At 47.4% G+C, this 21,183-nt stretch overlaps 1 protein-coding gene across 5 annotated transcripts in view; it reads right to left on the minus strand.

Annotated features, from left to right (window-relative positions):
* LOC121585154 (caskin-2) overlaps window positions 1–21,183 on the minus strand; it is a 95,061-nt gene that overhangs the window by 2,758 nt on the left and 71,120 nt on the right. The window contains exons 7-18 of one of the 5 annotated variants that reach the window (XM_045210962.1): window positions 20,642–20,772; window positions 12,505–12,613; window positions 12,174–12,282; window positions 8,844–8,938; window positions 6,291–6,408; window positions 4,295–4,471; window positions 3,970–4,047; window positions 3,153–3,295; window positions 2,865–2,928; window positions 2,627–2,733; window positions 2,170–2,382; window positions 92–2,033 (exon numbers count right to left, since the gene is read on the minus strand). In XM_045210962.1, coding sequence (XP_045066897.1) covers window positions 92–2,033; window positions 2,170–2,382; window positions 2,627–2,733; window positions 2,865–2,928; window positions 3,153–3,295; window positions 3,970–4,047; window positions 4,295–4,471; window positions 6,291–6,408; window positions 8,844–8,938; window positions 12,174–12,282; window positions 12,505–12,613; window positions 20,642–20,772 — 3,286 coding nt within the window. Of the gene's footprint in view, window positions 1–91; window positions 2,034–2,169; window positions 2,383–2,626; window positions 2,734–2,864; window positions 2,929–3,128; window positions 3,296–3,969; window positions 4,048–4,294; window positions 4,472–6,290; window positions 6,409–8,843; window positions 8,939–12,173; window positions 12,283–12,504; window positions 12,614–20,641; window positions 20,773–21,183 lie in introns of all 5 variants that reach the window. The other 4 variants (XM_045210964.1, XM_045210963.1, XM_041901531.2 and 1 more) reach the window with 4 other exon arrangements.

The following is a 21,183-nucleotide window of genomic DNA, read 5'->3' on the forward strand; positions in this document are numbered from 1 at the left end:
GTTAGACAGGAAGCAAAAGCAGAAACTCAGAATGTATGATAAAAGCCTAAACAAAATGACAATATAATAAGGAGCTTACATGTGTAATTACCTGTAGCAGCAGCCAGACTGTGTCGGGACGGTTTGGGGGCGGTGACGGGGGGTCCGTGGGAGCTGTGAGGCTTGGGGGAGACGGGGGGTTTGAGGGGTGTGCCTGTCCCTGTCCCTGTCCCTGCTAGGTTCTCCAGCCCGTCCAGACTGGCCTCACTGATCCTCAGACTGACCAGACTCACCTCTTCACAGCTCTGGGACTGGGGCCTGCTGCCTGGACTGGAGTCTGACCCTATCTGGCACTCACTGTCACTGGTGGGAGAGCTGCCAGCATGGTCTTTAGTCTTGTGTCTCCGCTTCACAGTGTCTGACTCCTTCAGGTTAAACTCAGGCACCTCCAGGGCTGTCTTGGTGGGCTGGTTCTTGTCTGCCGGGATCTCCACATTGCTCTCGGCCCTGGGCCCTCCCACCTTGGGCCTCTGCTTGATGGTGAGGTTGCCCTCCTCGGCGAAGGGGATGCACTCGCTGGAGCTATTGTGAGGGGATGAGGAGCCATCCAACCCCGGTGCCTTAGGCTCCTCCTCCTCAGAGTCTGACTTCACCCCTCGCTCTGTGTCTGGGTAATGGTCTGGGATATCGGTCTGGGCTGGAACACATTCACTCTGCACCCTCCTCCTCACCCCTGCGGAGGCCTCTCTGGGCTCCAGTCCTGAGGGGGTGAGGCTGGGGAGGGGAGGCTCTGGTTGGAGGAGGTCCAGCCTGGGCCTAGGCAGGCTCTTCCCCTCTGTGGAGGCCTCCAGACAGGCTGCGATGCTCCTCACGCTCCCTGGGCTGTCTGTCTCCACCCCCCCAGGAGAGGGCGCCACATTCTCAGTGGACCCCATGCTGGGGCTGCTGCTCACCGAGCTCAGTCTCTTGGGAGGGGCCGGAGGGGGTCCCTTTTTACGAGCGCGCACGGCGAAGGACTGGCTGCGTCCCACGGTGCCGTACTTTTCGGATGTGGTCTGCATGCGTGCCAGCTGGCTGCGTCCAGGCCGGCGGGTCAGGGTGGCATAGGACGCTAGGGTGCCAGAGGGCGGAGCCAGGTCGTCATCCTCTTCGTCTGGTTCGCCGTCTGACAGGGCGTAGCGTGTCAGGCTCTGGCTGCGCTTCTTAGGCGGGGCCAGGGTCATGGCGTGGTAGGTGTGTGCCAAGGGCTTGGTGGGCGAGCCATGGCCCAGGTCGGTGCTGCCACAGTGGGAGTGGAGGTAGCTGAAGCCCCTCTGGGCTGGGGAGCCCTGGGGAGAGGAGCCTAGGGAGTGAGACCCAGGGCCTTTAGGCTTGGCTGGGATGGCTGGGTACTTGAACACAGTGGCTGCCCCCAGGGGGACCTGCTTGGGCAGCTGCTGCTGCAGTATGGACATCTGGTCCCAGCCCTCTGGAATGTTCCTCTCCTTGGCAGGGCTGCTGTCAGCACTGAGACTGGTGGAGGTGCTGCTGCTGCCTAGGCTCTCCTGTGAGCGGCTGTGGGGAGTGATGGAGGCCGTGGGTGGGTCCTGGGAGCGCCCTGAGCCCCTGGACCGGGCGTCGATGCTCTCTTGGCTCCGAGACATGCCCATGGCACTCTTGATGGCCAGGCCCTCCTGGTAGTGGCTGGACATGGCTGTCTGCAGCTCAGCGCTCAGCTCGCTGTCCTGGAAGGTCAGCATCTTGGGGGTGTGGGGCGAGTGGCAGTCGGAGGCACTGTCGGGGGGCTCGATGGTGACCAGGTGAAGGGCTCCAGGGGGCTTGCGGCGCAACGTGCCCTGGCCAGATTCTGCAGCCAGGATGGCCCTCTGGATGTCACACAGCTTCTTCACAGCCAGCATCATCTTCTTCTGGTGGCCCAGCTTGGTGATGCCTATCTCCTGCAGGTCCTCCCAGGTCAGGTCCCGTACGATGCTGATGGAGTCATAGCCGTTCTCTGACAGCTTCCTTTGGTACTGAGGCAGGCCTATGGTACTCAGCCACTCCCCCAGGTCTGCCTGGAGTAGGGGGGAGGGAGAAGAGTCACAGTCAGACCTACACAGTTGAAACCTTTATGAAAGTAATGTAAAACCTGACTTGCACACAAAAGCTGACAGACAGACAGACAGACACAGGCATACAGTAAGACCTTACCGGGATGTATTCAGGCAGCCACTCAGGGATGCTGAGGTTTCCTATCTCGATAGAGATCTTCTTGCGGTGGCCTGGCTTGGTGACGCCGATGGCCGTCAGGTCCTCTGGGGTCATCCTGCTGATGGTGGGGACGTCGTAGCCGGCCGTGATGAAGTTCCCGGTGTACTGCTCCAGCTGGAAGTCACTCAGCCACTGGTAGATGGCCTCTCCATCCTACACCACAGAGGGGAGGGGTTGAGTATCACATTGACATCAATCACTGGCCTATTCACTGTCCTCCTTTCTTTTAATAGCTACATTTATTTCATTGTAGCATACAGAGTACACGGAAAAAGACAATCATGAGTTGTAATGTGTGACAAACACAAAAAATAGACTGTCCTGTCCTGTGTCTGTCCTGTTTATGTCCTCTGTCTGTCCTGTCCTGTGTCTGTCCTGTCCTGTGTCTGAGTCTCACCTTGCCCTCCAGTAGCTGCTGAGGACGTATAAACTGTGGGGAGACAAACTGCTGCTCCCCTGGTCTCTGTATGTTCACCATCGGCCTCCGAGGAGCACCCAGAACCACTACACAGGAAAACACACAATGGAGAATTAGATGAATGGTGTTTAGGAGGTTTTCTAACAATAAGCACAAAAGTTTCAGGAGAAATGTTGTGGTATGCAACAGTAATGAGAGAAAGGGCTAGTATTCCTACCTGCAGTCAGGTCAGGCTGTTTATTGAGAACTGGTTGCCCTGAGTCACCAGCAGAGGGTGCTGGCTGCACATCAAAACAGAGTGCAAGACAAGTCACAGAGAGCACAGGAATAAACAATCTGTTGACTGGCACTACATACTAAGACAGTAAATGACGATATCACATTTCCTCTGTTCATATCTGTGAGTGACATTTGCAATAATTTTTGCATGGTGATCTCCCTTGTAATATTATCTCAATAAGACTAGTCAGGATAAACAAACCTGAAATAACAATTGGTCCAGTACCTTGGCTGTGTCTGGGACTGCAGTGGTCTGGTGGTGTGGTCCGTTGGGGGCAGTGTTGTTGTTGCTCTCTGTGCTCTGTCCACTCCCAGCACTACGGGTGCTGCCCACACTGCCTGTACTCCCTACACTGTTCCTGTCACCTGCTAGATAGGACCACAGGAGAGGAGGATGGAGAGAGGGAGAAGAGAAAGAGAGAGATAGAAGTGAGGGACGTTAAAGACAGCAAGAGGGACAGCAAAATGAGGTACCTCCCCTCTGTGTCCTTCCAGACCTCACGTCAATACAGTCACACAGACATCCACATGATTCTAACTGAAGCTGGCAGAGGATGGCAGAGGTTGGGGCTGTGGACTGTGTCACTGAGCCAGCCAAGTCATCATAGATCAAGGGGTGGCACAGGCCAGGGCAGGATGTCCTTTGCTGCCATACAAAGCCAAGGGAGATGGTTGCATGGTGGAGCGGAGCGGAGCGGAGCTGCAGGCATAGAGCAACAACAGCCAAGGGTACAGAACTACAGGGGTAAACTACAACTACAGTCCTGTAGTAGGACACAATGGAAAATTCCTACAGCTAGTGACACTGAGTACACAGAGCACCCATTAAGCTTGCAGTGTTCTGTAGAATGTCGAGATTGTCACTTTTTTTGGTCACTGGAACAGGGGCTTCCTGGTGGTGGTCCCATCTTGTGGCAGCAGGGAGAACAGCAGGAGCTATGGGAAGCTCAGTTTGAAGCTGGCACATGACAAAGGTAGAGCGTGGGGACAGGGGGCAGAGACAGCCAGCTATTGTCATTGGGGAACAGTGGAGGGACTCTTACCCGCGGTGTGTGAGTTCCTGAGCACCCAGATGTCCTCCAGGGGACAACCAGGCTGAGAGAGGTTGCTGGGAGGCCGACCTATCAGACATAACAACACTCTGTTGGGGCCATGGGGGTACCATGGTCCACAGAGCAGCACTGGGGATTGGCTGGGCCTGGGCATGAGACGGGTTTAGAAGGGGCGAACATAGGTGTCCTTGTGCCCTCACCACGGTTCACAGTGGTGGAGGAGTTGTCTGGCTGGTTAGGGGGCTGAGTACCATATACCTGTTTCGATGTGTGTCTGTACCTCTGTGTGCATGTATAAGGGTGTGTGTGTGTATACCTGGGTTGGCGCTGAGGCCATTGGCGTGGGGGAGGGCCAGGTGGGGGTTGTTGGGGGTGTACAGTGTGTAGGAGTCGTCGATCTGGGGGGCTGAGCTCAGGCTGGAGGAGAGGGGGGCTCTGGAGAGGAGCTGCTGGCGCTGGGTGGGCAGAGAGGCGTGTCGGGACAGGGTGCCCCCTACAGGGTCAAACAGGTAGGACACACAGACAGAAAGGAGGTTAACGCAAGCTGATGGTTAGAGGTGGACATTACATGGTATGGATGGAGAGATGCTGGAGGAAGAGGAGGGGGAAGAGAGACAAATAGGAGCAAGGGATGGATTGGAAGCATTAGGGATTAGTCCAACCAAGGCAGTCTGGGAAATGGAGTGTTCTCTGGAGTGGCCAGCCTGTAATGAAGAGGGGCCACCACTGCTCTTCCAATGCAGTGATGATGTGCAGCAATACAACCAATCAGTGTGTGTGTGTGTGTGTTGGGGGAGGGGGGATTTCTTTATTGATGACTGTGAGAGATACATTAAACACAATATTACATACCATATACACTGGAGCCAAGGGAGATACAGTTCCTTCAGAAAGTATTCATACACCTTGACTTATTCCACATTTTGTTGTGTTACATGAATTCAAAAATGTTCTCACCCATCTATACACAATACACCATAATGACAAAGTGTACATTTTTGCAAATGTATTGAAAATGAAATACATAAATATCTCATTTACATAAGTATTCACACCCCTGAGTCAATACATGTTAGAATCACCTTTAGCAGTGATTACAACTGTCAGTCTTTCTAGGTAGGTCTCTAAGAGCTGGATTGTACTAAATTCTTCAAGCTCTGTCAAGTTGGTTGTTGATCATTGCTAGACAGCCATTTTCATACCTTGCCATAGACTGTCAAGCCAATTTAAGTCAAAACTGTAACTAGGTCACTCAATGTCTGCTTTTTTTTTTACCATCTACTAATAGGTGCCCTTCTTTGCGAGGCACAGGAAAACCTCCCTGGTCTTTGTGGTTGAATCTGTGCTTGAAATTCACTACTTGAATGAGGGACCTTACAGATAATGTTAACAACTATTATTACATACAGATTGAGTCCATGCAACTTATTATGTGACTTGTTAAGCACATTTTTTCTCCTGAACTTATTTAGGCTTGCCATAACAAAGGGGTTGAATACATTTCAGCTTTTCATTTTCTATTAATTTGTAAACATTTCTAAAAACAAAATTCCATTTTGACATTATGGGGTATTGTGTGTAGATCAATGACACAACATTTCAATGTAATCTTTTTTTTATTCAGGCTGTAACACAACAAAATGTGGAAAAAGTAAAGGGGTGTGAATACTTTCTGAAGGTACAGTAGGTGCAGAGGGAGAATTTAAGATGGGTCTCCCGTTCCCCTGATCTTTTGTTGTGGTGACAGATTTGCAGAGAAGACAGAAACATGAGAGTCATTTTCATCTGACTGCAGTGCAGAGCTGCTCCTTGTTCTGTCAAAGCTGCTCCATGAGTGTCACCACCCCAACCTATTCAGTCAGGGATTTCTCCCTCTAGTGCACATCAAAGAGGTGGTGTGGGGCGGATTCTCTTCTTCTGTGGTGTTAGGTAGGTAACTGACACCTTCTGTTAATCTAACCGGTATTAGAGGTAGACTGCGTGGGTAAGGTTGGGAGTTTTTACATCATGTACAATAGCAGATGACTCCTGCAGTTCCAAGCCATTTCCATTTCCATCTCTAACTTAATCCTGCATTCTGAGTGTGCTGACATGTCTGGGAGATGAGTGAGTTAATGAGTGTGTGAGTGTGTCTGTGTGTAGATGTTCCGACATGCCGGATGCTGACTCAACAAGCTACGAATCCTCCATTTGTTGTGGGTGCCACGGTTACGCAATGAAAGAGGCAAATGTCAGAGGGCTCTCTCTCTTTGCCCATTGCTTTCAGATGGGAGGGGGGAATGGCTAATGATTACACTGTGTGTGTGACTGACCTGAGCGTCTGCTGATGACCTCTACAATGTTCGGGGGGAAGTAGCCCACCCGGTCGGTGCCCCTCTGGCTGTCGTGGATGTGCCCTTTCCAGCGCCCGTCCATGTGCTGCTCTAGGACCTGCCAGGCAGCCAATCAAAACAAACATTAAGACTAAACCAATCAGATGACTATTATTACCCAGTGTCTCTCCATATTGAGGCAGGTAGGAGGTCTGTCAGACCGTGGTGTTATTTCCACTGTTTATGAACGTGTGTAAAGGAGTGTGCAGATCGGGGACATTGACAGAAAGTACATGTTCCAACTTGAAACACATTCTGTATGTTAACAACTTAATCTGTGTATCTATGTCTCTGTATGGTTGGTTTCAGAATGTCAAAGACGCTTTACATAAATTGGGAGGGTGATACAAAAGCAGCCCTGAGTTCAACTGTAGTACATGGACACACAATAACAAACCAAAGAGAGAACCAAAAGGTCAAGCACATGAATAGATGATGACAGTAGTCATGTGTTTCTGATCATGTTCCATTTGTCCACATGAGCTGCTAATACCAAGACCATAGTCTCTGCTCCCTAATTTAGCAGCCTTAGTCAGAGGATACAAGCCAGGGACATTAGGGTTAAGGGGCTGAGGGTATGAAGGAAGAAGAGGGGTGTTGGGTTGTGTGTCTGGTAAAAGTTGTGGGTAGAGGGGGAAATAGCATGTACTGAATGGGCCAGATTGGCAGCTATAGAAAAATACTTCGATATTCATTGACCCGCTCAAGTTGGCAACACATCTTTTTCTAAAGGCCTAAACTCGCTCAAGGCACGCATGCGATTTATTTTAGAATGCATTGTTTTCAATGATAATAACCCAAGCGAAGCCTGGCGGGCGTGCTGTCCGCTTTGACACCTCGCTCAATTAGAACGTGTCTCTATTTTTGCTTTTTATCGCTGGTGCTGTAATAACACTAAATAATATTTTTGGGGTAATTATAAACTTTTTCTTTGCTAATTGGAAGAGGTAGCTAAGATTTTAGGCTTTACCATACATGCTAAATTAGACCAATGAATCCACTTATGGAAACACAACATCGCTATCAGCCTGTCCCGTCCTCTTCACCCGCCTCGCTCTGCCCGACCGCTTCTGGTGAGTTTTGCGCTTTAGTTCGGCACCAGTCCCTACTAAGACGTCAGCTAACCTTTTGCCCAGTATCTAACATGTACATGTGTGTGTGAGGTGTTGGGGCGGCAGGTAGCTTAGTGGTTAAGAGAATAGTAGTGCCAGTAACCGAAAGGTCGCTGGTTCTAATCCCCGAGTCGACTAGGTGAAAAATCTGTTGATGTGCCCTTGAGCAAGGCACTTAACCCTAATTGCTCTGGATAAGAGCGTCTGCTAAATGACAAACAAAAAAAAAAGAGGTGTGGAAAGGCTTGTTGATGGGTGAGGTGGATGACCTGAGGGCAGGTTTTGTAAATCGTCCCTCTCTGGTACTGAAGCAACCTCACACTCCACTGCAGCAGAATAGACCGACACACTCCCAAGAAGAAAAACAGGCCAGGGTTCATGAGAGTGTGTGTGTGTGACAGTATTAGTTAAGTCATTGCTGAAAGGAAGTGATAGATGAATACCAGGGCCTGTCCCTACCCGTCTCTCTCTCTCTGGGCTCAAAGAGATCCATCCTTCAGATATAGGGGCTCACTGTACTCTCTCCTTATAAACTAGTTCCCCCTCAGGAATATGGGTAGTGAAGTTCACCTGTTGTACGCCATACCCCTAAGGACCTACGGGACCTTTAATTGATAGATCACACATCAGGTGCAGTACAGTGATAGTTTACACCCTGTCACGGTCTTCACATTTTGCTGCTTTACAATGAGGTATTAACTCTGGGGTGTAAAGACACACAATCAAGACATTTTTGATTTTATTTTTATTTATTTTTTAAAATAATATAATTTGTCTTTAACTTTGGGAACGTGGAGTAGGTTGTGTAGATCGGTAGGGAAAAAATGATATGTATTCCCTTTTGAGATTACATTTTAAGGCAGCAAAATGTGAAGACTGTGCAAGGGGTGTGTAGACGTTCACTAGCGACTGTATGTGCTACAGTATGACTGGTTGTAAGTTGATCACATCAAGTAGACCTATTAATGGACACATGGGTTGTTTGTTTGTTTACTGTCCTATAGTCCAGTGGTTTTCAAACCTATCCTCTGGGACCCACAGACGTTTCACAATTTAGTTGTAGCCCTGAACTAGTTTACCGGATTCACCTATTCAAGGGCTTGGTGATTAGTTGACATGTTGAATCAGGTGTGCTAGCTGTGGAATAGCTCAACTACATGGAACAGCTGAAAATCCCTTCTCTAGTCCACACATATCTACATACTGTGCCTACTGACTACTCGTGAAGCCACCCGTACATAAACACCAGCCTGTCTCCCTCATTGCTACTAAAACACCTGTTAGAGAGAATGAGCCTGACAGTTCACAGGGAAAACACACCTGCCCTAACAGACAACATGGGGGCAGAGAGTGTGTGTGTGTGTGTGATCCTGCTGCCTACCATGATGACATCCCCGGCCCGGATGTTGAGAGCGGTGGGGTCGTGGAGGTTCCAGTAGTCTTTCAGAGCTCTCACCTGCAGGACACCTGTAGCATCTGTGTGTGAGAAAGATAGAGAGGGGAAGAGAGAGAGGGGGACAGAGAGAGAGGGGGACAGAGAGAGTGGGGAGAAAGAGAGAGGGGGACAGAGAGAGAGGGGAAGAGAGAGAGGGGGACAGAGAGAGAGGGGGACAGAGAGAGAGGGGAGAAAGAGAGAGAGGGGGACAGAGAGAGAGGGGAAGAGAGAGAGGGGGACAGAGAGAGAGGGGGACAGAGAGAGTGGGGAGAGAGAGAGAGAGGGGGACAGAGAGAGGGGAGAAAGAGAGAGGGGGACAGAGAGAGAGGGGAGAAAGAGAGAGAGGGGTACAGAGAGAGAGGGGTGAAAGAGAGAGAGGGGGACAGAGAGAGGGGAGAAAGAGAGAGAGGGGAACAGAGAGAGGGGAGAAAGAGAGAGAGGGGGACAGAGAGAGGGGAGAAAGGGATAGAGGGGGACAGAGAGAGAGGGGAGAAAGAGAGAGAGGGGGACAGAGAGAGAGGGGGACAGAGAGAGAGGGGGACAGAGAGAGGGGGGAGAAAGAGAGAGGGGGGGACAGAGAGAGGGGGGGACAGAGAGAGAGGGGGCAAGAGAGAGGGGTGAAAGAGAGAGAGGGGGATAGAGAGAGGGGAGAAAGAGAGAGAGGGGAACAGAGAGAGAGGGGGACAGAGAGAGAGGGGAAGAGAGAGAGGGGGACAGAGAGAGAGGGGGACAGAGAGAGGGGGACAGAGAGAGTGGAGAGAAAGAGAGAGGGGGGGACAGAGAGAGGGGAGAAAGAGAGAGAGGGGGACAGAGAGAGGGGTGAAAGAGAGAGAGGGGGACAGAGAGAGGGAGAAAGAGAGAGAGGGGGACAGAGAGAGGGGAGAAAGAGACAGAGGGGGACAGAGAGAGGGGGGAGAAAGAGAGAGAGGGCGACAGAGAGAGAGGGGAGAAAGAGAGAGAGGGGGACAGAGAGAGAGGGGAAGAGAGAGAGGGGGACAGAGAGAGAGGGGAAGAGAGAGGGGGGACAGAGAGGGAAGAGAGAGAGGGGACAGAGAGAGAGGGGGACAGAGAGAGAGGGGGACAGAGAGAGGGGGACAGAGAGAGGGGACAGAGAGGGGGGGAGAAAGAGAGAGGGGACAGAGAGGGGGGACAGAGAGAGGGGGACAGAGAGAGGGGGAGAAAGAGAGGGGGGACAGAGAGAGGGGAGAAAGAGAGAGTGGGGACAGAGAGAAGGGTGAAAGAGAGAGAGGGGGACAGAGAGAGGGGAGAAAGAGAGAGAGGGGGACAAAGAGAGGGGAGAAAGAGAGAGAGGGGGACAGAGAGAGAGGGGGACAGAGAGAAAGGGGGACAGAGAGAGGAGGAGGGGGAAGAAGGGAGAGAGAGAGGGGGAAGAGAGAGAGAGAGCGAGAGACACACATACAAAGTTAGTTCAGGGAATTGGTATGAAGGAAGGCATGAAGAAAATACAGTCCAATGATTGATAGATACTGTCATGTACACCTTTTCAATCCCCTTAAGGGAATATACCCAGACGCTGCTATAATCCCAATGCCTGTTGTTTTGTATCAGTCACATCCGGCACTGGTATGGAATGCAGTAAAGTCAGAGAGCAGAGTCAGTCAGTGCTGTATTCAGCCTCTGACTGGTTGGTACACATCAATAATTAATCCCTGACGAGGAGGAGTGGTGGCTGATTGTGTTCTATTAATCTGTTATTCACTCTGCCCTGAACAGAGAGAGAGAGAGAGAGAGAGAGAGAGAGAGAGAGAGAGAGAGAGAGAGAGAGAGAGAGAGAGAGAGAGAGAGAGAGAGAGAGAGAGAGAGAGAGAGAGAGAGAGAGAGAGAGAGAGAGAGAGAGCTGGATCATAACAGGAAGTCTCTCTCCATAGCCTCCATGTTTGAAGCAGCAGGCTGCTGACTGAGGAACACAAGTGCTCATTATGGCCTGAGTTCCCAGGCTGCTAGAAGCAGATCAAAGACCCAGGCCTGCTGGATTACAGAGGAGATAGAACAAACAGCAGAGGTCCAAAACACTCACACTCTCATGCATGCGCACGGACACAAGGGTGGCACGTACCACACGCACACACAAACGCATAGGTCGCACAAACGTACCCACACACACCTAGTATTTTGGGTGTGTGTGAGTCTGTGTGTGTGTGTGTGTGTGGGAGCTGATAGGGTTATGTAACCTGTACTCTCTGAGGTTAAACACAGCTGCTTGGTGAATTACAGTTTAGAGCATATCATATCCCTCAGTCTCTCCTCTGGGCCGCTCTCGCTATGGGAGCGTCTGCACTGGCTCTGTCTCAGTCTGTCTCCTCTCCCAACACACACAGACACCTCTGAACACTCTGTCCTGCAGAACTCAGAGTGGGTTCACTACACAAAAGGACAAAGAAAGAAATCCGCTAGCAGGAATCTATGCTAAAAAAAATTCCAAGGAGCACGTGCGCCTAAATTGATTTTATTTTCAACACACAAATACATTTAGGAGCACAATGAAAGTACTTGAGGAAGAGTGTTATGATAAGAAATGACTAAAATATTTTTGTGGTGTTCCATGCTTAAGCAAGTACAATGTACCCTCAAATATTTGAGTCACTTAGGGGAGACAAAAATATTCAGCTGCCCCTTTAAGGGTAACAGTGAGACTGGCATGTCTGTTTGTGAGAGATGAGATTCTCCGATGTCCCTTCACTAGCAGTTGAGTTGAGCAAGCTCAAACAAACTACCATTGTAAAACAACCTAGCGTGTGAACAAAATGATATACATAGCCAAGAAACACAAGGACAAAGTCACAATTTAGTAGCCTTTAGGGTAAATTCAACCAACTTCTATGCCTGTGCGCTTCAAAAAATGAATCTTTCAGCACCACTCAGTGCACACAGCGCCCCAGGCCCTGTTTCTGCGCCAGGTTGGATATATGGGACTCTACGTAGCCTAGTCCTTTGTGTGATTAGATACCAGCTATGAAACAAAACGGCCAAAATACTTTGAAAAGAGCTACGGCAGCAATTCTTATGCTATAACTCAAAACTCGCACATGTGCTCATACTTGACTTTTTCAGTTTGCACACATCTAATTTTAGGCGCATATGTGAGTAAAATTGTCGCACTGTACAGCCCTGGTTAGAGGACAATAAAGTAGGAGGGAAACACAGAATGAGAGGTAAAGACTGCCAAAGAATGATACTTCATGGAATAATGTCTTCATTTGTTAACAACCATCTCCTGTCCCAGTGTATTGCAGTGGTGAGTGGTGCTCTGTTCACCTCGTAGGAGCTGCTTGATGTCCTTGCTGGCGTGAGAGGTGGTGAACTGGTTCACGATGTCCAGGGCTGTCTGGTTGTACGTGTTACGGATGTTCACGTCTATACCAGCCTGTCAAAACCACACACAACATTATCGTCAATCAGATGTGCACTGAAACACACCAACGTTCTCAACTCTAATGCAGTCAACGCCAATGTACTGTACTGTATAGCCAATTCAATAATACACTTCACTTACTCTGGACAATATGTTACCAACTGCTAGTTGAATGTGGTAGAATAGTGATTGATTCAGACTAGTTAAAGTTAAGACTCCCTCCAGGTGTCTTACCTCTAGCAGCTGTCTGACCACCTCTGTCTTGCCGTAGAGGGCAGCCTCGTGCAGGGCAGTGCCAGCCTTGGTAGCCCTGTTGATGTCGATGCCCGCTTTCAGCAGCAACCTGAACCAGAGAGGAACAACACAATACTACTTTAGTACAACTTCAATTTTACAAAGGCCGTTAACTCCTGGGTGAATTGCGCGGCAGAGCCATGGATGGAGCCAGCAGGACCAGATGCCAGGACAGTACAGTACATGCTGTGTATGGCACCGTAGCTAGTCTGCTCAACATCCCACATCACATTAACTCACTGAGGTGCCAGGGGGAAATGTGGAGAACTCACACTGGATTCCAGCTGCACAGACACACTGCACAAACACACACACAGATATCACATGCAGATGCACACTCACATATCCTGGTATTAGACAAGTTAGGCTTTAGAATATTAGCGGGAATGTCAGCGCTCTTCTGGGAATGTACAGCATGGAAAGTTTGTGAGAGTGGCAGGAGAGGTATATTCACACACACACACGCAAACACACACATAGTACACACACACACTGGGCGAGGGGAAGTGGGCATGCACACACGCCCATATGCAAAATGGTTTGGTAACTAACTACCACAAACCCATAACCCCTGTCTGTCTTTCCATGGCATTCCTGCTTATCAACCATACCATCTCACAATGACCTCTGTCACAATCACACCACCTATCTATAGTAACCCAAAATAACATGACTGATTCAGACAGTGACTTGCATCATCAGTTTGCCTCACCACTCGCCTGAGTAAATAAGCATGAATCTAACAAGAAGTCGCTTAGAGACAGGGAGAGAAATAGAGAGGGAACGCATTAATGAAGAGAGAGGGATTTTTGGGGCTCAGTTGCCGAGCAGAGAGCGATGACTCAGAAGACTGAGCCCTGGGAGAGGAGCCGTGCTGGGGACAAAGACAGAGGAGAGAGAGAGAGAGAGAGAGAGAGAGAGAGAGAGACAGAGACAGAGACAGAGACAGAGACAGAGACAGAGACAGAGACAGAGAGAGAGAGAGAGAGAAGAGAGAGAGAGAGAGAGAGAGAGAGAGAGAGAGAGAGAGAGAGAGAGAGAGAGACAGACAGACAGAGAGACAGAGAGACAGAGAGAGAGAGACAGAGAGAGAGAGAGAGAGAGAGAGAGAGAGAGACAGACAGACAGAGAGACAGAGAGAGAGCAGAGAGAGAGACAGAGAGAGAGAGACAGAGAGGAGAGAAAGAGAGACAGAGAGAGAGAGAGAGAGAGAGAGAGAGAGACAGAGAGAGAGACAGAGAGAGAGAGACAGAGAGCAGAGAGAGAGAGGGAGGGAGAGAGACAGAGAGAGAGACAGAGAGAGAGACAGAGACAGAGAGAAAGAGACAGCGAGACAGAGAGACAGAGACAGAGAGACAGAGACAGAGAGAGAGAGAGAGAGAGAGAGAGAGAGAGAGAGAGAGAGAGAGAGAGAGACAGACAGACAGAGAGACAGAGAGAGAGACAGAGAGAGAGACAGAGAGAGAGAGACAGAGAGAGAGAGAGAGAGAGAGAGAGAGAGAGAGAGAGAGAGAGAGAGACAGAGAGAGAGACAGAGAGAGAGACAGAGAGAGAGAGAGAGGGAGAGAGACAGAGAGAGAGACAGAGAGAGAGACAGAGACAGAGAGAAAGAGACAGCGAGACAGAGAGACAGAGACAGAGAGACAGAGACAGAGAGAGACAGAGAGAAAGAGAGAGACAGAGAGAGACAGAGAGACAGAGAGACAGAGAGAAAGAGAGAGACAGAGAGAGACAGAGAGAGACAGAGAGACAGAGAGAGACAGAGAGAGACAGAGAGAAAGAGAGACAGAGAGAGACAGAGACAGAGACAGAGACAGAGAGACAGAGAGAGACAGAGAGAAAGAGAGAGACAGAGAGAGACAGAGAGAGACAGAGAGAGAGAGACAGAGAGAAAGAGAGACAGAGAGACAGAGAGAGATAGAGAGAGAGACAGAGAGAGAAAGAGAGAGACAGAGAGACAGAGAAAGAGAGAGACAGAGAGACAGAGAGACAGAGAGAGACAGAGAGAGACAGAGAGAGAGAGAGACAGAGAGAAAGAGAGAGACAGAGAGACAGAGAAAGAGAGAGAGAGACAGAGAGACAGACAGAGATATAGAAACAGGGAGAGGAAGAATACACCTCCCTTACTTGAACTTCATTATTCTCATCCTGTTACAGATACTGTGCTTCAGCTGCATATCTCTTCCCTCTCCCCATCTCTCTACCTCTCTCTCCCTCTCTCTGCCCTGCGGCTGCTAAGCTCTGGGTCAGTGTGCTCGTTTCATTTCACCTTAGAAACACAAAGGAGGGCAGGCTCATCAAAGTCTCTCTGTCCCTCTGGTTTGGCTGGGTGCTGAAAGAGAGAGAGAGAGAGACCTATCCTGTTCTCCTCTCCTCCTTTGGGGCTGCACTGACTCAATAGCACATTGTTCATATCCCCCATTTCATACCTCTATTACATGGATGTCTATGCGAGGCCAAAGTGGTGGAACCATGGGACAGGTTACAGCATGTATTGTGGTAACATAACCGTGTGATTGGACCACAGGGCATTGTTATTAAGACATATGGCCACTATAGACTGGATCCCAGAAATCATTGTGCCGTGGTTGAATACACAGTTTCTGTCTTTCAATATCAATTACATTTACATCATTTAGCAGACGCTCTTATCCAGAGCGACTTACGAATTGGAAGCCAATGAAAGCCTTGACTGTTCCTTTGGTAAGGTGGTTTGGACCAGGGAGGTGTGTAGGACTACTTAACACTAAAACTGCTAAAACAGTCATTTTGACTGCTCATTAATTGTATTTATTTATTAAACCTGCCATTTAAGTCATGCTCCCCTCCATCCTTGACTTTTCCTAAATAAGTATATCTATCACACTGTCTGTGCTAGAATCTTCATATCACAAACAGAACTGGAGTTAGAACCAGATTTAGGAGGGCATGTCATTTTTAAAAATGGTTTTCCCTCCTTCTCCCGACAGTAGGGCCTGCTCCACTCTTTCTCCCGACAGTAGGGCCTGCTCCACTCCTTCTACTGACAGTAGGGCCTGCTCCACTCCTTCTCCCGACAGTAGGGCCTGCTCCACTCCTTCTACTGACAGTAGGGCCTGCTCCACTCCTTCTACTGACAGTAGGGCCTGCTCCACTCTTTCTACTGACAGTAGGGCCTGCTCCACTCCTTCTCCCGACAGTAGGGCCTGCTCCACTCCTTCTACTGACAGTAGGGCCTGCTCCACTCCTTCTACTGACAGTAGGGCCTGCTCCACTCCTTCTACTGACAGTAGGGCCTGCTCCACTCCTTCTACTGACAGTAGGGCCTGCTCCACTCCTTCTACTGACAGTAGGGCCTGCTCCACTCCTTCTACTGACAGTAGGGCCTGCTCCACTCCTTCTTCCGACAGTTGAAAGTGCAGTGCCCAGCTGATAATCACCTCAATAACTGCCTCGAAACTGAACCTAAACTAAACCGAAACTAATTTCACACATATAACCAATAAAATAAATGAAATAAAGGATGATGTGGAGAAAAGGGGGAGAATAGGTGATTTGAGTGGGCTTGTCAGTATGCATTTCACTGTAAGGTCTACACCTGTTGTATTCGGCGCATGTGACAAATACAATTTCATTTGATGAGCAAGGGGAAGCGAACAATGCATAATTATGTAATCACCAATTGTGAATGAAGAACAGGGCAAGCCATTCTATTGTATTGATCCATTCTAATTATAATCTTCAAATGGTATGCACCCTAAATCATTCCACTGAATCAAAGCAGTCTTATCAGTCTACTCTGGCCTACTTGAAGTAGGCTACACAGTGAGAACATGCTGAACAGATTTCAATATCTGGGAAAATATCTACATCGGGCAGCAGGTGAGTGAGTGTCGGAGACCTTACATTAGCAAGGGGAGAAATGTCACCATGGACAATTTCTTAACTTCACTGTCATTGGCGAACAATTTGCTTGTAAAGAAAACAAGTCTGGCCTGCACCATGAATAAAGTGAGACGGGAGCTCCCTCCCTCTGCACAAAATAAGGCACCTGCACAGCTGTTGTACTCCACAACGGTGCTGAAGAATGACAAGACAACGGGAACACAAAGAGAAAACTGGAGACTATTATGCACTACAACCAAACAAAGGTATGTCAGAGTGTGTCAAGCAAGTGAAAGTTATGAAGATTTGTGTCAACTGTTAGGACAAGGGATAACAGCTAAATGAAATCCAACTGTTAGGACAATGGATAACAGCTAAATGAAATCCAACTGTTAGGACAAGGGATAACAGCTAAATGAAATCCAACTGTTAGGACAATGGATAACAGCTAAATGAAATCCAACTGTTAGGACAAGGGATAACAGCTAAATGAAATCCAACTGTTAGGACAATGGATAACAGCTAAATGAAATCCAACTGTTAGGACAAGGGATAACAGCTAAATGAAATCCAACTGTTAGGACAATGGATAACAGCTAAATGAAATCCAACTGTTAGGACAATGGATAACAGCTAAATGAAATCCAACTGTTAGGACAATGGATAACAGCTAAATGAAATCCAACTGTTAGGACAGGATAACAGCTAAATGAAATCCAACTGTTAGGACAAGGGATAACAGCTAAATGAAATCCAACTGTTAGGACAATGGATAACAGCTAAATGAAATCCAACTGTTAGGACAATGGATAACAGCTAAATGAAATCCAACTGTTAGGACAATGGATAACAGCTAAATGAAATCCAACTGTTAGGACAGGATAACAGCTAAATGAAATCCAACTGTTAGGACAAGGGATAACAGCTAAATGAAATCCAACTGTTAGGACAATGGATAACAGCTAAATGAAATCCAACTGTTAGGACAATGGATAACAGCTAAATGAAATCCAACTGTTAGGACAATGGATAACAGCTAAATGAAATCCAACTGTTAGGACAATGGATATATAATATATATAATATAATATAATAATATAATAATATAATATAATATAATTAATCATTTAGCAGACGCTCTTATCCAGAGCGACTTACAGGAGCAATTAGGGTTAAATGCCTTGCTCAAGGGCACAGACAGATTTTTCACATAGTCGGCTCGGAGATTAGAACCAGCGACCTTCGGTTACTGGCACAACGCTCTTAACCACTAAGCTACCTGCCGCCCAGCTAAATGAAATCCAACTGTTAGGACAATGGATAACAGCTAAATGAAATCCAACTGTTAGGACAATGGATAACAGCTAAATGAAATCCAACTGTTAGGACAAGGGATAACAGCTAAATGAAATCCAACTGTTAGGACAATTGATAACAGCTAAATGAAATCCAACTGTTAGGACAATGGATAACAGCTAAATGAAATCCAACTGTTAGGACAATTGATAACAGCTAAATGAAATCCAACTGTTAGGACAATGGATAACAGCTAAATGAAATCCAACTGTTAGGACAATGGATAACAGCTAAATGAAATCCAACTGTTAGGACAAGGGATAACAGCTAAATGAAATCCAACTGTTAGGACAATGGATAACAGCTAAATGAAATCCAACTGTTAGGACAAGGGTTAACAGCTAAATGAAATCCAACTGAAATTAAATCCAACTGTTAGGACAATGGATAACAGCTAAATGAAATCCAACTGTTAGGACAAGGGATAACAGCTAAATGAAATCCAACTGTTAGGACAATGGATAACAGCTAAATGAAATCCAACTGTTAGGACAAGGGATAACAGCTAAATGAAATCCAACTGTTAGGACAATGGATAACAGCTAAATGAAATCCAACTGTTAGGACAAGGGATAACAGCTAAATGAAATCCAACTGTTAGGACAATTGATAACAGCTAAATGAAATCCAACTGTTAGGACAATGGATAACAGCTAAATGAAATCCAACTGTTAGGACAATGGATAACAGCTAAATGAAATCCAACTGTTAGGACAAGGGATAACAGCTAAATGAAATCCAACTGTTAGGACAATTGATAACAGCTAAATGAAATCCAACTGTTAGGACAATGGATAACAGCTAAATGAAATCCAACTGTTAGGACAATTGATAACAGCTAAATGAAATCCAACTGTTAGGACAATGGATAACAGCTAAATGAAATCCAACTGTTAGGACAATGGATAACAGCTAAATGAAATCCAACTGTTAGGACAAGGGATAACAGCTAAATGAAATCCAACTGTTAGGACAATGGATAACAGCTAAATGAAATCCAACTGTTAGGACAAGGGTTAACAGCTAAATGAAATCCAACTGAAATTAAATCCAACTGTTAGGACAATGGATAACAGCTAAATGAAATCCAACTGTTAGGACAAGGGATAACAGCTAAATGAAATCCAACTGTTAGGACAATGGATAACAGCTAAATGAAATCCAACTGTTAGGACAAGGGATAACAGCTAAATGAAATCCAACTGTTAGGACAAGGGATAACAGCTAAATGAAATCCAACTGTTAGGACAAGGGATAACAGCTCAATGAAATCCAACTGATGCCATTGCGAGAAGATGCACACAATGTAAACATGAGCTGACAATAATTAACTATTTTTGACTGCTGTCATATCGACACTTTTATCCATTATAATGCCATTATTGCTTTTGCACCGAGTTTCATTATTTATCAAGGCCACTTCACGCTATAATGATGTTTAGGCTACTGATGTTTTCATCATTTGACCATGCGTATTGGTGGTTGGGGTATTTTTATTTTGCAGTTATAAAAAGAAGCTGTTACCGTGTTCCAACACATATACTTTCTGTTTCATAGTTGTAACAAAGGAACTCCAATAAGAACATTTCTTGAACACTTGAATTTGGGCGTTCTTCTTCTTTTTTTCGTATATCCTACAGTAACAAACTAATGAAAATGCTATTGTGTTATTTGAAATAAAATAAAAATCATATTCTGATGTTACCCAAGGCCTTCATAAACACAACCAAATGATTATTTTTGCGATAGCATATATTCAATATATAAATGACACTGTTAGAATGTTGCAGTCAGAATGACTGCTCATTAGCTTGAAGGTGGGGTCCATCGAGACCCAGCAGTTCTAGTGTTAACTGTCTGGTCCCAACTACTACTGATAGATCAGCAGCCACATCTCACTGGCAGATCTGGGTCACATTGGCAGCACTGCAGCCTCACACCATAGAGCCTCCCTCTCGATCTCTCTCTCGGTTTCTCTCCAATGCCTCTTTCTGCATATCTATCTCTCTCTCTCTCAGGCTAGTGACAGACTGCTGCAGCTGTCAGTGAAACATGGGAACAGGGCTGTAGAGTAGAACCCCCTCCTCCTCCTCTTCTCTCTGGCAGGGCTCAGGGTGAGCTGGGTGTCTGGTTCTGGACTGTGCCAGACAGACAGACTCTGATGTAGGTCTCCATGGAGGTTCTAGGGGATTGGGGCTGTGGCCCCTGGTGGAGTAGACATTGGACAGGCTGTTTTATAGCCTCCCAGCTAGTCAGATCAGAGATTGGGGTACTAAGAGTCAGTGTTGAGGAAATATATGGCTAGATCCACTTGAGAGAGCGAACACACACACCACAGTGTTCCAGAGTGAGGGTGTGGAGACAGAGCCGTGTCTGATGGTTCTTGTCTTGTCCATAGTATAGTGGAGAGGAAGAGGGAGGAGGAGGAGGAGGAGGAGGAGGAGGGGGGGCAGAGGGTAGACCCATGGGAACCATTTACTGTCCTGTCGAGTCTCCCAGCACACCAGTTCGAGATCAGTGACTGTGTTAACCCTGTCAGACCCCTGTCCACCTCTACACCTCAGAGGAGGTGTTCAATCACACAGACCTGCACTGACCAACCATGACCAATCATAGCCTTTCATTTAGTATGGGAAAAATGACGGGAATGACAGGCAGAGGAATAAGTCCCATAAGAAAATATCAATCTATCAATGTACACACAAATCAGTATGGGCTGAATCCGAGCCTGAGAAACATGTACACAAATCTGCATTAAAACTTTTCTGAAAATCTTTCATTGACACTTAATACACAATACGAGTTTTGCATACATTTCTCAAGTTCAGATTGTGAAAAACAATAGAAAGTATCTTACCGGATGATGTCCTTGTGTCCGTTGCGTGCGGCGAGGTGCAGCGGCGTGTTGAAGCCGGAGTCTGTAGGTTCCTTCCTATCACCCTCTAACAGAGCCACCACCATGTTACTGCTCAACAACAGCTGAGCAACCTGAGAGGAGGAGTGAGTGAGGGAGGTCAAGAAAGTAATAAAGCCATGGAGACAGAAGAGAGGAGAAAGGGAAATTGAAGAACAGAGAGAGAGAGAGAGACAGAGAAAGAGAGAGAGAGAGACAAAGAGAGAGAGACAGAGAAAGACAGAGAGAGAGAGAGAGACAGAGACAGACAGAGAGAGACAAAGAGAGAGAGAGACAGAGAAAGACAGAGAGAGAGAGAGAGAGAGATAGATAGATAGATAGATAGATAGATAGATAGATAGATAGATAGATAGAGAAAGACAGAGAAAGACAGAGAGAGAGAGAGAGAGAGAGAGACAGAGACAGACAGAGAGAGAGAGACAAAGAGAGAGAGACACAGAGAGAGAGAGAGAGAGAGAGAGAGAGAGAGAGAGAGAGAGAGAGAG

The sequence above is a fragment of the Coregonus clupeaformis genome, chromosome 35 (genome assembly GCF_020615455.1).
Source record: "Coregonus clupeaformis isolate EN_2021a chromosome 35, ASM2061545v1, whole genome shotgun sequence".
Taxonomy (NCBI): domain Eukaryota; kingdom Metazoa; phylum Chordata; class Actinopteri; order Salmoniformes; family Salmonidae; genus Coregonus; species Coregonus clupeaformis.